This window comes from Schistocerca nitens, chromosome 12, assembly GCF_023898315.1.
Source record: "Schistocerca nitens isolate TAMUIC-IGC-003100 chromosome 12, iqSchNite1.1, whole genome shotgun sequence".
Taxonomy (NCBI): Eukaryota; Metazoa; Arthropoda; class Insecta; order Orthoptera; family Acrididae; genus Schistocerca; species Schistocerca nitens.
This window is the reverse complement of record NC_064625.1, coordinates 12,088,389-12,105,327: the sequence shown is the minus strand read 5'-3', so window position 1 is coordinate 12,105,327 and position 16,939 is coordinate 12,088,389. Positions and strand designations below refer to the sequence as shown.

Genomic DNA, 16,939 nt, shown 5'->3' with positions numbered 1-16,939 from the left:
TTCCCCCCTAGATTACCCAACTGTGGTGGCAGGAAATGGACCCAGCCACAAAGTTAAAATATAATCTGCTGAATCATCAAACCAATGGAACCTGTACAGCATGAGGGCAGAAGGGAGGGCACGGACAGATAGACAGGAACAAAACTGCATGCATACAGATCAATTGATTGAACTGATACTTTATTTCCTGTCACGATACAAACTCCAGTAGTAAGTTTTGCAGGGAAAAAGGCTGGAAATATTGCTATGCTAGCTGAAAAGTTAGAAACTTAGTGTCTGAAAACAAAACATTCCACTAGTTCTGCCAAGAAAGCAAAATATGTACAGAAGACCTAAATTGCTATGAAATGCCACTGCACATAATTACATTTCTTGAGTGAATGAAGTACTACATTACATGCTATTGAGAATTGCCCAGAAATTGTAAAAAGCCTAGCAGTTCACAGACAATTAGTATGCAAAAGGCGAGAATGAAATATGACTATACACATCAACCTGTACAAACAAACAGCCTACTGAATGAAGGTTGCTTTCATACATTTAACTGAAGAGTTTTATTTTCTATAACTCAATTTACAATCTTTTCCAGTTTATTAAGATTTTAATTTAAATAGACTATTCAACTGCCTGATCTCAGACGTTTAAGACAATCTCCTTAAATTCCAAATTAAATATTCTTTTACACATTTCTGCATGGCTGCTACAGCATCAAACCACAGAACTGAGACCAGATTTTCTAGCCATTTATTATGGTAAAAGGACAGCATTATTCCATATAGCATATATAATACTGACTTTTGTGTCCACAACCTTCTGCACTATTTCCGAGACCTTTTTAAAGTGTACAGTAACGAAAGGAAACATATTACAACATCCTGAAGAAAAAGAATGAATACTTATTGGAATGGTCAGCTCAGTAACACACATTTATTTGTCGTCATAATATTCAAAACTCATCACTGAGAAAAATTATAAATATTTTTACATGCTTAATAAAGATTTCAGACCTACTGGAACCTCTACGTGTGAGATTCACTGTATCAGATCATTTTCTACACACTGCATTCAAGATACACAGTATCACTTAACTAGGACTTTTACAAGAGATTATTATTCCTGGTACTTCGGTGCAGGGCTTTCAATCTTCGAGTAATCCCTTACTGGCGAGTAAAACTGTCAATGAAAACATTAAAAAAATATTAATTACGTATGTCGCAATCAAGTATTCTGTTCTAGGCAATATATAAATCAGCGTAGTCAAATTTTGCATACATTACCGTATTTTGTGCCAAGATATAAAACTAAAAGAATCAATATGCCCGGTCGTTATTACCTTGTACTGCTTGTTGGAGTAATCATTCCAAGGTTCGGGATTGGATCTCTTATTCCACGTAACTTCAGGGTTTCTGGTAGCGAGTCGAAGCGTGTAAAAGATCGCTCCCGCTACCCCTGCTCCCAAGCATATGTACAAGGGAATTAACTGTGAAAGAACGCAGAATAGTATTTCACAATGAACATTTCCTCGGCAATGTTGATCTTAACCAAGGTCGTGACACTCACGATTTTAGTGTCTAGAGACAAATCTTCCTCTGAATGTGAGTTATTTTGAGGAACTCTTGTCAACATAATTATCAATCGCCTCGTTCTTAGCTTTCATTAATAAGAATTCAACATACGACCTATGTTGTCCTCCAATGCAGTATATGTTACGACACGGCACATTACCACTAAGAAAACATTACAGAGGAAGATTTGTTCACATTACATACAGTTACACTCACTGATGGATTTTTCTTCAGGCTTGAAAATGACAGTCCCTGCATTTTGCACAAGATAAATACAAATCCGCGATTACAGCAACCCTTCTCTACTCTTCCAGAAGACTGGGATTAATACTAGAATAGGACGTAATACGTTCGTCAAGTGTATAGTTTAGCAAAACCAGCGAGTACTATACTATTCGCAATTATCATCTGAATACAATTCATAATTAATATTTCATATTTTTGTAAGGGCTTTTACTTTCAGTTCTAACAAACAATATAATTCACACAGTTATTGATGTAAAGTGGTACAACAATAATTGACAAGTTTGTGGTGACCTATCTTCGACATTGTAATTTGTATCTTTGGTGTTTTCTGTGTTGTCAATAATTCGAATACCGTTGTGGTGTAGAGCAATTGGCTTGTTGGGAGTATAATGCGTTGTGTGGTGAACTCGATAGTGAAAATGAGTTATTACTTTCAGTTGCAAATGACGACCGTAATAATGAGATTACAATACTTTGGTTTGCGTTAAGGCTTTGGTCCTGGCTGGAAGAGAAAATGAGTTACAATAGACTGAGCAATGGTAAGCAGTACTGTTGTAAGTTACGTGCCAAGTTTGTTGTTGGTACACTATAAAACCTGATTCACTTTCGCGATAACACTGAGTTTTCGCCATATAAAATACTTTTACTGTTTCATTACAGTACTGTTAACCGTGGATTGTTTCAGGTGATGTAAACCAGGAGGGGTCGCCGATTAGACACGTTTGGAATCCAAATTGTGAGTGCACCTTCCTTCTTGTGAATGACAAGCGTTGTTTGCAATATTAAAGATAAGTGTGTTATCAGTTACAGCGCTCAGTGCATTGTGTGTTGGAAAGTATTTATGTAATATTTTTCTCATCAGTATGCATAAGATGAAGGATGTCAATAAACACACATTGCCTATTTTTTTATTGTGATAATTTTGTGCCTTTGTGTCTTTCATGCAGCTTACTTGTTAATGATTTTCACCAGTCTGTATGTTCCTCATCTAAGGTGAATGCTGGGATACCATAATATCAAACTGAACGAAAACACTTCTGTAATATCTGATCCCCAGCAGATAGCAAATAATTTTAACTCATATTTCTCTGAGGCAGCTGAGATTCTGGTGAAGCAAAACTTTCAAAATGCTGTCACTGCAAATCAGATTAAAACTATCCCTAGTAACAAGTCTCTCTTCCTACACGCTACAGATGAACAGGAAACGCTAAAAACAATAGGGGAGCTAAAATCAAAATTTTCCTCTGGTACTGACAACATACCAGACCATATCATTAAAAAATGTGCACCCTTAGTAGTTAAGCCCATGGTAGACATATGCAATAGTTCACTTTCTCAGGGAATCTTCCCAGAAAGGCTGAAAATTCTCAACTATCTGTTTTTTCTAAAATAATTGAAAAAATCTTTTATAAAAGACTCGTAGATTTCATTGAAAAAAATAAACTTTTCTCAGCTACACATCATGGTTTCCGAAAATGTAAATCCACTGAGACAGCTATTATCGATTTCTTAAATGAAGCTTTAAATGCATTAGATAAAAAAGAACACATAGCAGCAATATTCCTAGATCTTTCAAAAGCATTTTGACATCATTAACCATGGTCTATTGCTTAGAAAGCTAGAAAATGTTAGTGTCAGAGGCCCAGCCTATGAATGGGTAAAGTCATATCTACAAAACAGACACCAAATAGTTGAAGTCTTGTACAAAGAAGGAAAATATTTAACTTCCTATCAATTAGAAAAACAGTGTGTTAAATACGGTGTGCTGCAGGGTTCCGTACTGGGACCAATCCTGTTCTTGCTGTTTGTAAATGACTTGGAACCATCCAGCCCTAACTATAAGTACATTAAATATGCCGATGATACAAATATACTTATCAAAGGAAAGACCCCAAAATGAAATAAAAAAGAGCACTACACATGTATCAAAATGGTTCGCAATGAACAACTTAATAATAAACACACATAAAACAAACACTATGCGTCTACACACAGTGCAGAATAAACAACCTTTAACTGCAACCATAGAACTGTTAGGCAAAAGACTTGAAATTGTAAATAGCGCCCAATTTTTGGGAGTTTGGATCCAAGATGATCTAAGATGGCAGAAACACACACAACACCTATGTAATAAATTAAATACCATTTGTTATAGTATAAAAATTCTTGCTGGATGCACACCTATGCAAGCCATAAAAAATGTGTACTATGCCCAAGCAGAATCACTATTAAGATATGGTTTAATTTGCTGGGGGAATTCACCACACAGCAAAAGCTGTTTTATTGCACAAAAAAGAATTATAAGAGCCATGGAAGGCTTAGCACCTCGATCTTCATGCAAACCCTCATTTAAAAAGCTTCACAGTCTTCCATTACCATGCCTATATATCCTAGAAACAATGTTTATAAGGAAAATTATAGATGAAAACAGCAAGATTGCTCCAAAAAACCAAAATATCCATTCATACAACACAAGGAGTAATCAAGATTTACATTTGCAGTTTTCACATACAACACTAAAACAAAAAGGACCCTTGCAAGCAGGGAAAAAACTGTATAACAAACTATCTAAAGAAATTAAGGCAATAACTGGCATGCATAAATTCAAAATTGCAGTGAGTGACTACTTGCTACAGAATCGCTACTATAGTGTTGATGAATTTTTAACTACAATGTAAATATGTGAAAAATTTAAATAGTTTATACAATTAAGGCCAAAATAAGAAATGTGTACATGTAGATTTATCTGTGTATTATATGTGGTTTATTACATATATGTGTGTGTCTGTATAATCAAGGCCAAAAGTATGAAATGTGTGCATGTAAAATGTATTTGTGAAATGTTATTCCCATATGTTGGAGTTATATTGCTATATACTGAAAACCATACAACAGTTTTTTCTGTTAAACTTTATTGAAAATTATTTGACTTGTCCTATATCATTATGTACCCCTGTACAGTGTATGATTCACAGGACCAATAAATATACAATATAGTGAATTATTTCAGTTGCATGAAATATAGGATAGGGTCAGCAGTCATTGCATTTAGTTATAGTTATCATAAATGAAAACTTTACCCTAATCATTAAAGTAATATTTATTTAACTTTTCTATTTAGCAGTGATCTGATTTCATGCAGCCATACAGATTTAGATTTTTCTACTGTGTACCTAAATCACATGAAGGTGAATGTCAGTATGATTTATTTCTAAAAACCATTCCTTATTTTATGCTTCCATCCCTGGTCAATCCTAATACTTTTTATCTATCACTTATCACTTCTTTCACCAATGAAAATGTTTGTTGATGTGAAGAATGCTGAGTTTCACTGTGATTCGGAATCCACGTTAAACTTTAGCCCCCTCATAACTGTCTGGATAAGTCAAGGTTGGAGGAAGTCGATGGCATACCACCTCCTGCTTTAACACTGTGGGTACAAGCCTTTGTGTGCAGCACGACATATCACAGATTTCAACACATTCAGTTGTGCCAAAGCACAAATTGATTTCTGGAAACTATGTTCCTATGTGCTCAATGACTGTCTTGATAATCCATTGTTTGAGCATTTTCTTGTTGCAATTCAAGACAATTACTCTGCTGGAATTGACCATCTCTGTGCAGGCCCCAGCTGAGAGCGGGGCCACAGAGCCAGGCTCTGCCCAAAAATGTCTTTGCAAACTGATAACCTGTTGTATATTAGACTACCATAGGACACATCATGCCTTTTCTTGCATGGGAAACCTATTATAGCCATGGCAGTGAACTGTATTCATTGTGCATTCCTACACATTACACTGTGCATCTAATTCCACCCCTTCATCATGTATACTCCACGCAGAAGAAGTAAAAGAAAACTGTTATGTAGGGATGAAGGGACACATCATATGATGTAGAGATTGAGAGACCAATCAGGACAAGGGCATGTCTGTGCACTAGTTTGTATGGGGTATTTTTAATATTTTTGAAGATCTGTAAGTAGCTATGAAAAGTTTCAGTTCTGGCTCTGTTAAAAACCTGTCTAATACTGACATTTAAATACTAACTATATATTTTATTTTATTTTTTAGAGCTATGGGTGTGACAACCCTCCCTTGCCCTTGAGTCATTATGCAACTAACTTTGGGGTTTGTTATAAAATGCCATGTACATTTCTTTACTGTGGTTTGAGTAACTCACATCAATAAATGCTGGAATGAAATTAATTTCTTCCTCAGTCTTGTCCATTTTCAGCTTGGGCTCCGTCTCTAATGACGTCATTGCCAACATTATGTTAAACTCCGGCCTACCCACCTTCCTGTCATTCTCTTCTTTATTGTGGCAGAAGTTAAAGAAACCTGACTTGCTAAAATGTTACGAATTGATTTTGCTTACCTCCTTTTCACAGTGTATCGCTTGCAGCAGGAAGCACCCCGACCCATCATGGTGCCATGCTCGATTCCTGTGCACAGCCGACCCCAGTACTATGGTCGGGAGTACCACGGCGATATGTCACACACTGAGGCTGAAGCAATTGTAACAGAAGAGGGGGCATTCCTTGTACGGAGATCGAACAGAAATGGCGGCTGCTTCACCCTTACATTCAGGTAAAATTTATTGGAATATGGCCACTTCCATCAAATATATTTATGAAAAGCTGCTTTTAAAAAAATTAAAGAAAGAAAACCAGAGAGAAAGCTAAAGAAAGAGGTCTGTCTACAGATTGTTTGAATAAGAAGACCAAGTTAAGAGGTCACTGCATGGTACAGAGTATTTTCAAAGGGATTTCATGAAAGGAGAAAAGTAACCATTCACCAATTGCAAGGGATGACCAAAATTTGAAAACATCAAAAACACAACACATTACCACACCTAATAAGGTGTAGGAAAACCACTGACATTCAAAACAGCTTACAATCTGTAGTGCCTCGAGAATTTCGGTGTAAATTCTAGAGATACTCGGCTTTCCACCGTCTCGAACACCCGATATTTTAAGTACGGGAGTGCAAGAGTGGAGATGTGTCTGCCTCGCTACCGGTTTCTATGTGTGCAGGATGGACACGTATCGGGAGAATACGGCAATAGTGACAGTCGTTCGTCGCGGACAAGTGTTTGCAGCGCACGCCTGAGAAGCTGTATATCCTTTACGAGGAGCAAGCACGCTCTATTCCTTGACTGTGTAACAACTGTATTGTTGTGAACAAATGAATTACGTATTGAACTAAAGACTTTTACGTTTGACTTTCGGGTGCTGGACTTGCTAGAAGCAAGAACTGGTTTTATAGTGGTTATTAAACCAAACGTATTATAATTGTATTTGTTAGTTTCTAATGGTCCAAGATGGGGTTGACTCACGAGAGTTGAACGTTTGTGTGAATCTTGTGAAGTTGTTTTATTGTGGAGATGAAAATATAACAGAGGTGAACAAAAGTATCCTGAGAGTACAGAATCATTTCGAGAGTAGAAAAGAAGCCTGTTTTTAAATTCCCTTAAACAGCTAGAGTCTTCGGAGAAGAAGAGTTCGTGAAGATCGATGCAGCTGTCTGACCCGAGAAGATCAGCTGCACACAATACGTGAGTCAACTGCGAGAGACGTATGTGTCTCGCACCCCAGTACCACAATGTTTTGTGTCGTCTGAAGACCGCTAGAAGTCATCCCAGAATGGGTAAATACAAGTCCTGTAAATTTTTTTTGCAAGGGAATTTTATTTCTTTCTTTCTGAAAAATGCTGGCAGTTTCAGATAATGGTGATGGCAGTGGATTGTAATCGCACACCCTTCTCTCCAAAGTAGACCACCAAAGCTCATTAATACTGAGATCTAGTGACTGGTGGCCAGAGGAGGTGCGGCATTCCGTGCTCATTTTCACAGAATCAGTCCTGGATGATGAAACCTGTGGGAACAGGGATCCTGTAATCTCAGATAGCATCACTATTGGTGAGCAAAGATTGTACCAGGGAACGGGCCAAATTAGTCACATAATCCTCGGCAGTAATCCAACCTTGCAGAGTAACCGTGAGACCCACTGGATACCACAATATGGCTGCCTAAATCGTCACCAAATCCCCAGCTGTCGTTCACTCTTGGGAAGTAAACTTGGCCAGAAGTTGGAAAGAATGTGAAACTGGACTCGTCTGAGAAAGTGACATTTTTCCATTGCTTAATAGTCCAGGTGCTTCTTGGAACGGTGGCCTGATCATTTAATATTAAAAGACTACGACCAAGGTGTGGACGGGGCCAAGGAATTGACATATCAGATGTGATTTAACACATGAATAATTTATTCATAACATACAATACAAAACACCAACTACGTAAATCCTGCTTCGATACTTACAATTGCCCAAAATGGGAGCGCCACCACTTTCAAATTGGAAAGGCTTTAATTTAAGAAACTAAAACACCAATTATAATTTTAAAAAATAATAACACAACACATAAGTGCTAAGTGAACGCACTCTTAAATCTTTAATTATTAATCACAAAGCGTGGGTTTACCACATTTAAATTCTGATTGCAATATAAAACATAGATACATGAATGCACAACACAGCATGGATTCAAAATTTCTACCTGGACAACCTATGGTCCTAAAACTTTCGTATTACATTCCAGTCAGTCACATTAATAACTTATAAACACAGTTGGTAAAATACAAACGTTTGCACTATAATCAATTTTAATAATCTACAATCGCTCAAAAAACAACATCAGAAGTTCGATACGGAGCATGTAAGCCTGTTTATACAATCTTTCGGTCCAAAATAGGCACGAGGGCCACCATAACAGAAGTGCGCTAGTTGCTTTTAGGATAGGTGCTTCAATTAGCTTAATCACTGAGCAGATATTTACTTAAGCAACAGGTAAGATAGTTAATGCAAATAGAAGGTATTTCTAAAGGTTCCCCCCCCCCTTCCTCCCTGTTAACAAGGGGGTTTCAGTAAGATGGAAATTACACTTTGAGGAGCCGCAATAGCAATCTAGTGGGCACTCCTAAATGAGGACGCCATGCCACTACACACGTACTAACCTAGCCGCGTATCCGCTGTTCAAGCCAAACATTAATAACACAGATCCATATTCCTGACACCCAAATAGTCGGGATCAAAACAAAACCAAAAATCCCAAGAGTGCAAGATCCAGCATAGCTTCAGAACATATCTTACTTCATGCGGTTGCCTTCACAAATACAGATATCGAAATGAAAACAAGAACGTGTAACAACATTCCCTAATCAGCACAATGTTCTTCTTTAAGTCCCGGTAGCGCTAAACAGCCCTGACATGCCAATGTTAACAAACCTCTAAGGCAACACCCTCCAACTGACAAGCCAAAACGTGACCCCTTATCAGTTCCGTGACAGGACTCAGACCCCCAACTACTGTCAGTGCAACTCACTTAGAATAAATACAGCGCAAATAGTATGGCGGACACATATACCCAGTGATTAACAGAACACTAGACTGAATTAGAATTAAACGTAATAATGCAGCACTAGATCTTGGGAGACAAGGAACTAACTCCCCACCCGAAATTCTGCAACCACAGGGCGGGAGGATGAACCACCAAAACATAGAAGTGCAAACGTACACAAATAACTACCAAAATACACCACTACACCGGTTAGCAACGATGCGTGGAGGAATCTGCACTGTCAGAATTGCATCAGTGAACAGAACAGAGGATTGCCACAGTGGTGGCCACAAGGCGGGAAAGACGACTGGATGAACTCAATCCCAAAGGATGATCAACTTGAAACATTCACACTTAACTTCTTTTTTCCTTTCCCTCGGCGTACTTTGTCGTTTGTCGGGGACTGCTGTGCACAATTCTGAGTCGTCCCGGCAGACACCGACCCAGCCGAACTGCTCCCGGACTCAAACCCTCGCCGAACGGCAGCTCCACCGCCCCATGATGGTTACTGTTTGTTTGCCTTCGTCAACGATGATTAGACTGCCATCCGCTTCCGTGGACAACCAGTGAAGAGCGGACAGAGGGGCCCAACCGGGCCGGCGTTCCTCCATGGGTAGAAATGCGTGTTCAATAACCACCAGTATGCGGAAGGTAGGATATCGACGTCACCAGAGCAGACACGAAGGCCACTGCGCGACAACCTCCTCCAGCGTGACCGCGCTCACCTATAAATAGTACAGGCCAAAGAGTCTGCTGTAGTAAACACATGAGTCGGTCGTGTTACCAACCTATGGTTTCTAAGTACACCAAAGACAGAACTCTCAATCAATAGTGGGTACACTACAGGCGGGAGTCCAAACGAAAGAGCTTCATAAAAGAGCAACCCTGAACAACCGCGGAAAAACGAAATAGAAGCGAAACAATAAAAGACAGCAGAGACCGATCGCACCCAAACACTGTCGATTACCAAAAATATTGGCTCCACACGATGCTCAGGACACGAGCCGTGGAAAGATGGAAGTACACACGGCTCACTTCTGCACCACATTTTCCTGTTAGGGACATTTGCACCACTGATCAATTGTTTTGGAATACCGGCTCACCCTGCAATTCCCTGCTTACGGAGCTCCTTTCGTGTTGTGACAGTCAATTGTGCAGTGACTTTTGCAACTGTTGTTCTTTTCCGTCACGATCCTCTTTGGTGACGAACCGTCACAGTCACTCAGCACAGTTTCGTCCAAGATGTGACTTGCAACTTATGTTTTTCTGCTTACGTTGTACGTGGTTCAAATCTTCGATACAGTGCCTCTTGGAACACAGAACACTTCAGCTCCCTCGGTCACAGAAGCACCAACTGTACGAGCACCGACAATGTGCCCACATTCGGATGCACGGAGCTCCTAGATAATGCATCGTAACTACAGAGTACACTGTTCAGACGACGACTGACAGTCACGACGCGTTGAGGACATTGCACAGGTGCTGGCTTGTTTTCAAATACAACAGTGCAACCTGCAGGCTAGGCTGGCATTTGCTTTTCTTTTCAAGCATGCATTCGTTGCTGTGTTTCAGTATTTTTGTCTACCACTGTTAACTGAGCCACTGAACTCTAGACTGACATACAAACAACATCAAAAACATGTCTCTTGGAGTTTTTTCAGCAAACAGAATTTCCATCAGTTTTCGGACTTCTACCACGGACAGCAAAACTACTTAATTAGAACCATTTGATGTAATGAGTCACTGTATATTACTGTGTTACACGGTTTTAAATAAGTCACAGACTCGCCTTGATGGCTATGAGCTTAAAAGCCGACATATTGGAAGAAGAAATATTACTGTCCTAGATGCGTGCACAGAAGATAGGATAAGATCAAAAATGTTACTGAAGTTTTGGTTCTGGCTTGATTCAATTTAGCTGTGGTGTTGGAAGATTATGCTTTTAAAAAAGACTGGAATTTTTTTAGGTGAAAGTTTTTTGTGGGTACGATTGAAAACCGCGTTCTTGTGGGTTTTGTTGGCAAAGGGATTTACGTGGGGTGGGGTAGATATTGTTGCATAGTGGTGTTCGGAGGCAGGAGTAGGACCAAAACCAGCTTATTTGGTTTCAGCACATTTGTACCAGAATACTTAGATTTACAGCAGTTTTAAAAAATGTCATATGACAAAAAAAAGTTTAGACATTGTTGTATTGTGTTACGTAAGACTGTAGATTTTAGCATGCGATTTCAGTTACTGTGATTTTTGCCCTTGTATCGCCTAGTTGATTTTCGTGTGTTGTTTTAGCTCAGCACTGGACTCTCCTTTTTCGTGAATACTGGTATGTTGTGTGAAACTGCATTACTTACATTAGATGAAACTTCAACATTTCTCTGTTGAAATACACCCTATTGGTTACTTTGTAGCTGCTGATACATTTCAATATAGACAGTACAAGAACACACATAGAAACATTAGTGACATGTCTGCTTAAGGCAGCTGTTAATTTCTGTGTTAGGAGTTGGCCTTAAAATATTCATTCCATTGCCAAACAGCTGTGGTTCTTTCAGAGGAAGGTTTGAAAAGTTTTAGAACCGGATGATCCATCTTAACGAGAAAAGTAAATATCAATACAAAAAAAGAGTGTGAGGTGCACTGAACATAAACTTCAAATATCCACATTTGTCAGCAATGGTAGTATCTTTCAATTGCCAATTACCATATTTTCTGTAGTGACCTTATGATAAAATTCTGTTGAATTCACCACTCTTCAACAGTACAAGATTGGTAGCAAGCACTTGATTGACACTGAAGCAGTTATTTTAGACTGAAAATTCTTTTTTTCTTTCAACTAAATTGTCACATATTAAAAGTCATTGTGATGTTACTTAATTTATGCTTTGATTATAACATAAAACTTGCTTGAACTTTTGTGTTCTGTATTACCAATCATTGTACTTGTATTTGATCAGTCAACTGTCTCTGATTCAAGTTATTGCTTTCAATTTCCTTTTTTGAAACTGTTCCTACATTTCTAACATTTGTCAAAAGTCAGAACCGTGTTTTATTTAGTCATATAAATTGTAAACTGGATTGAGCAACAGGTTTTCATTACAAAGTGTGACTCAGTAGATCCTGTAACAATGGCACCACAGCTGTCAGAATTGAGGGGAAATTGGCACATGCTTTGAACCACACACATGTTAAGTCACTGTACTCATTTGACACGATTAGATGGTGGCAGCACTGATTTCAGCCACGTTAAATTTTTAGCTATTATCAGTTTTCTGTTTCGGGCTTGCAAGTAGAAAATAAACATTATGTAAAGATTTCTTTTGTAAGTTATTGATTGGTAAGATAATGTAATATCTTCAAGACTTGAGAAGGAAACATCTGCACCTCCAGGTAAAACTATGAGCTCAGAGAAGAAAAAGGTAAGTTTGAGGGTAATTCAGATGAAAACCTTGGACGTTTCATAATATTTCGAAAAGTTGTGTAGTGGTTGGTAGGTGGCAGTCGTGTTCTTTGAGGTTCAGAAAGTGACAGACAGGTGGCAGAGTAATGTTACAACTCAGGAGAAGGCAGCAGCATCTACAACAAGGTGCCTACCCCAGCGTCAACATGTGTGGCAATTGAGCAGCCGCCTCTGATGCTTTTTTTGTGTTAATCGTAGAATGACAACAGAGTACGGTGCTTTGTGTTTGCTGTTGCAGCTAGCGTACAAGTGGAGTAGCAAGTTTAGAAGTTACGTAACTTCTGTGAAGAGTGCCCCAAGACCAGGACAGGATCACCACATAGTGTCGGACAAGAACATTGCGTTACTGGAGGAGCTCGTAAAGGAGAACAGACATGGAACTCCGAACAAAATAGCCACATTTTTTAAGATTATTATTGGTTTGGCGCAGAATATTCTTCACAGTGTACCGCACTTCAATAAGGTGTCTACAAGATGGATGACAACATCAGTCAACCGCCGAATCGAAAGACCATCGCTTGATGCCTGTGAAGAACTTTTGCAACGTTTTGACATCGAAGGTGACACATTTCCGGGAAAAATCGTGACAGGTGATAAAACTCGGGTCCACTGTCACTAACCAGGAACGAAAAAGTCGAGAGAGGAATGGCGCCTCACCTCATTGCCGAAACCAGAAAAATTCTGCACTCAGCCATCTGCTGGAAAAGTTGTGCTTATTCTCATCTAAGGCGGAAATGGAGTAATTTGAGACTATTCAGGGAATTAAATTTTAAAGTCTGGTACATCCTCCTAATTCACCAGCCCTCACTTCAGATTTTCATCTGTTCGGTGCACTCAAAGAAGCAGTGGATGGCAGGCATTTCAGAAGTAACGAAGAGATGTAAACCACCATGCACGACTGGCTACACACTCAAATAAAAGAATTCTTTCATCATCATCACACCTATGCACTTCCAAAGTGGTGGAATATGTGCATTCAACGTTAGGGAGAGTATGTCGAAAAACAATGTGGAAGTTTTTTGTTCATTGTTACAATTAAAAGTATTATAGTACTTTTAAGGTTTTCATTTGAATTCATCATTGTATATCTATTAAAGTGTGGCGTTGGAGCTCTGCATCTGGTTATGTTTGAGGAGTCTGGTATACTTGCCAAATAAACATTACATAGGTCTCAACCTATATGAGGAGTCACTGTGGACTGTATTTTAAGGGAAAGGTTTATGAATGCCCTACCTAAAGTTGTACAAAGTATGTCGGTGTTGGTAAAACGGGCTTGGAAAAATCCCTGGCATTTGGTTCTCAAAAAAATTTTGTAGTAATTTGTCATGTTATGCCTTTCAGCAAGTGTTTTTTCCTAATATAAAGAATTTTTATATGCAGATTTTTTAAATTTTTCGAAGGATGTAGGTTCGTAACACTTGTGAATGCTCTACAGGTTTGGTGGCAAGCTGAAGCATTACAAACTGTACTACGACGGGCAGCACTACGTGCTGGACAAGCGGTTCGACACGGTACACGACCTTGTAGCCGATGGCCTGGTAACGCTCTACATAGAGACACATGCCCGTTCCTACATAGAGCTGATGGACAGCATCAGCTGTTATGAGACTTCGCCATATGTGACACTCAATAAGCTGAAGAGAAGGGCTGTAATTGGCTGTAATGTCTCACTGCTGCAAGCTGAGAGGGAAGCTTCACAGATTTCTGGTTCAGATGTAAGATCTTAATAATTTCGTAGATCTTTATTTCTACATATTCTAATACACACACTATATCTCAAGAAATTGTTTGTTCTACTTGTGTCAGTATTTTTTATTCTATCTAGTAGTAATAAGCTATTTGCTCAAGGATCATTTTTCACACATAGGATCTGTCATGAAATTCTGCTAGACAAGCTCAAGTATTGTGGCATGAGTGGGACAGTGCACAAATGGTTTAATTCGTACCTAACTGGAAGAGTGCAGAAAGTAGAAATAAGTAGTTCTCGTAACATGCAAAGATCAGCACATTCCTCAAACTGGGGAACTATCAAGAATGGGGTTCCACAAGGGTCAGTCTTGGGTCCTTTGTTGTTCTTATTATATATTAATGACTTGCCATTCTATATTCATGAAGAGGCAAAGTTAGTTCTCTTTGCTGATGATACAAGTATAGTAATCACACCTGACAAACAAGAATTAACTGATGAAATTGTCAATACTGTCTTTCAGAAAATTACTAAGTGGTTCCTTGTAAACGGACTCTCACTGAATTTTGATAAGACACAGTACATACAGTTCCGTACAGTGAATGGTATGACACCATTAATAAATATAGACCTTAATCAGAAGCATATAGCTAAGGTAGAATATTGCAAATTTTTAGGTGTGTCCATTGATGAGAGATTAAATTGGAAGAAACACATTGATGATCTGCTGAAATGTTTGAGTTCAGCTACTTATGCAATAAGGGTCATTGCAAATTTTGGTGATAAACATCTTAGTAAATTAGCTTACTATGCCTATTTTCACTCATTGCTTTCATATGGCATCATATTTTGGGGTAATTCATCACTGAGGAATGAAGTATTTATTGCACAAAAGCGTGTAATCAGAATAATAGCTGGAGTCCACCCAAGATCATCCTGCAGACATTTATTTAAGGATCTAGGGATATTCACAGTAGCTTCTCAGTATATATACTCTCTTATGAAATTTGTTATTAACAACCAAACCCAATTCAAAAGTAATAGCAGTGTGCATAACTACAATACTAGGAGAAAGGATGATCTTCACTATTCAAGATTAAATCTAACTTTGGCACAGAAAGGGGTGAATTATACTGGCACTAAAGTCTTTGGTCAATTACCAAATACTATCAAAAGTCTGACAGATAACCAACAAGTATTTAAGAAGAAATTAAAAGAATTTCTGAATGACAACTCCTTCTACTCCATAGAGGAATTTTTAGATATAAATTAAGAAAAAAAAACAAAAAAAAATTAAAAAAATAAAAATAAAAAATAAAGAAAAACAAAAAACACAATAAAATAAAGTTGTTGTATTAACTTAAGTATGTTGTTAAATTAACCTAATTATGTCATGTATTGGAAAATTCGACTCGTTCCACATCATTACGAAATATCGTATTCATGATCCATGGAACTAGTATTAATCTAATCTAATCTAATCTAATCAGTTGACTTCAGGTGAGACATATGTCACACATACAAATATACAGGGCATTTTACAATTCGTGTTACACATTTCTAGGGGCTGTAGACGGGACTTAGTAAATCAAGTTTTACATAAGAACCCACATCCCGCTGTAGATCGCTGTAGTTGTAGGTGCCAGTGTCTGTATGTGCGTGTATATACAGGGTGATTTTGTGATGATGATACGAACTATCGAGGATGATAGAGAAGGATAAATGTATCAATTTAAGGTAAGTGTCGCTGTACCGGAAACGAATGAGTCAAAGCCTATAAGCAGCAACTGTTCTGATACCTCTGACCATGGAATACATATACTGGTACTGTTATTGCTTAGGTTGTTGGGTAGGCAACTTTCAGAGGTGGTAGCATGGACCAAAACAAAAAAAAAAGTCCCGTAAATGTGTGCTCTAAAATGGGTATGTTGTGAGATTGGGGCAATAAATGAGATGTGTTTCGTACAAGTGAAGATGAACAAGTGCTCATAGACCTTGGGTATGCATTTTAGAGCCTCTATTTACTAGACATTTCTTGCCATGGTCCATGCTACCACCTCTGAAAGTTGCATACCCTACGTTATTAGCAATGTTACCAGTACGCGTATTCCACTGTCAGAGGTATCAAAATGATTTTCGCTTGTAACTTTCGACTCATTAATTTCCAGATTAGGGACCCTTACCTCAAATTGATGCATTTACCCGGCTCCATCATCCTTGAAAGTTTGTAATGTCATCACGAAATCACCCTGTATATACATATGTTCACGGGCAGCAGCACCTATAACGTTGACACTCTGTAGCGTCATCGGATGACGTTTCCAGGTGTGGGTTCCTATTTAAAAGTTGATCTTCTGCATCCCCTCTACAACCTCTAGAAGTGTGTGTGACATGAATTGGGAAACACCACTGCATGTATATACGGGGTGCTCTAAAATTCCCCTAACGAACTTCTAGGACTTGCAGAGAGGATTGAGTAGACAGTATTTTGAACTGGAACCTATGTCCGGGAACGTACCATTTCTGTGCCGCATCTATTTGAAAAGATGCCAGTAACGCAACCACATTTACAATTCATTTATTAGTTGTGATCCA

At 38.5% G+C, this 16,939-nt stretch overlaps 2 protein-coding genes across 4 annotated transcripts in view; one reads left to right on the top strand and one right to left on the bottom strand.

The window, feature by feature from the left end:
* The window catches only part of LOC126215097 (N-chimaerin), a 50,283-nt gene that overhangs the window by 2,864 nt on the left and 30,480 nt on the right, over nt 1–16,939 (top strand). For 2 of the 3 annotated variants that reach the window (XM_049941746.1, XM_049941745.1), the window contains exons 1-4: nt 2,127–2,350; nt 2,497–2,547; nt 6,199–6,397; nt 14,093–14,372. In XM_049941746.1, coding sequence (XP_049797703.1) covers nt 2,326–2,350; nt 2,497–2,547; nt 6,199–6,397; nt 14,093–14,372 — 555 coding nt within the window. In that variant the 5' untranslated portion in view covers nt 2,127–2,325. Of the gene's footprint in view, nt 1–2,126; nt 2,351–2,496; nt 2,548–6,198; nt 6,398–14,092; nt 14,373–16,939 lie in introns of those variants that run through there. The other variant, XM_049941747.1, reaches the window with a different exon arrangement.
* LOC126215098 (cytochrome c oxidase subunit NDUFA4) lies at nt 894–1,938 on the bottom strand. Its single transcript, XM_049941748.1, has 3 exons — nt 1,782–1,938; nt 1,334–1,480; nt 894–1,173 (listed from the first exon to the last, which is right to left on the bottom strand). Exons 1-3 carry the CDS (start codon nt 1,821–1,823, stop codon nt 1,111–1,113), a joined length of 252 nt encoding a protein of 83 aa, XP_049797705.1. The 5' UTR covers nt 1,824–1,938; the 3' UTR covers nt 894–1,110.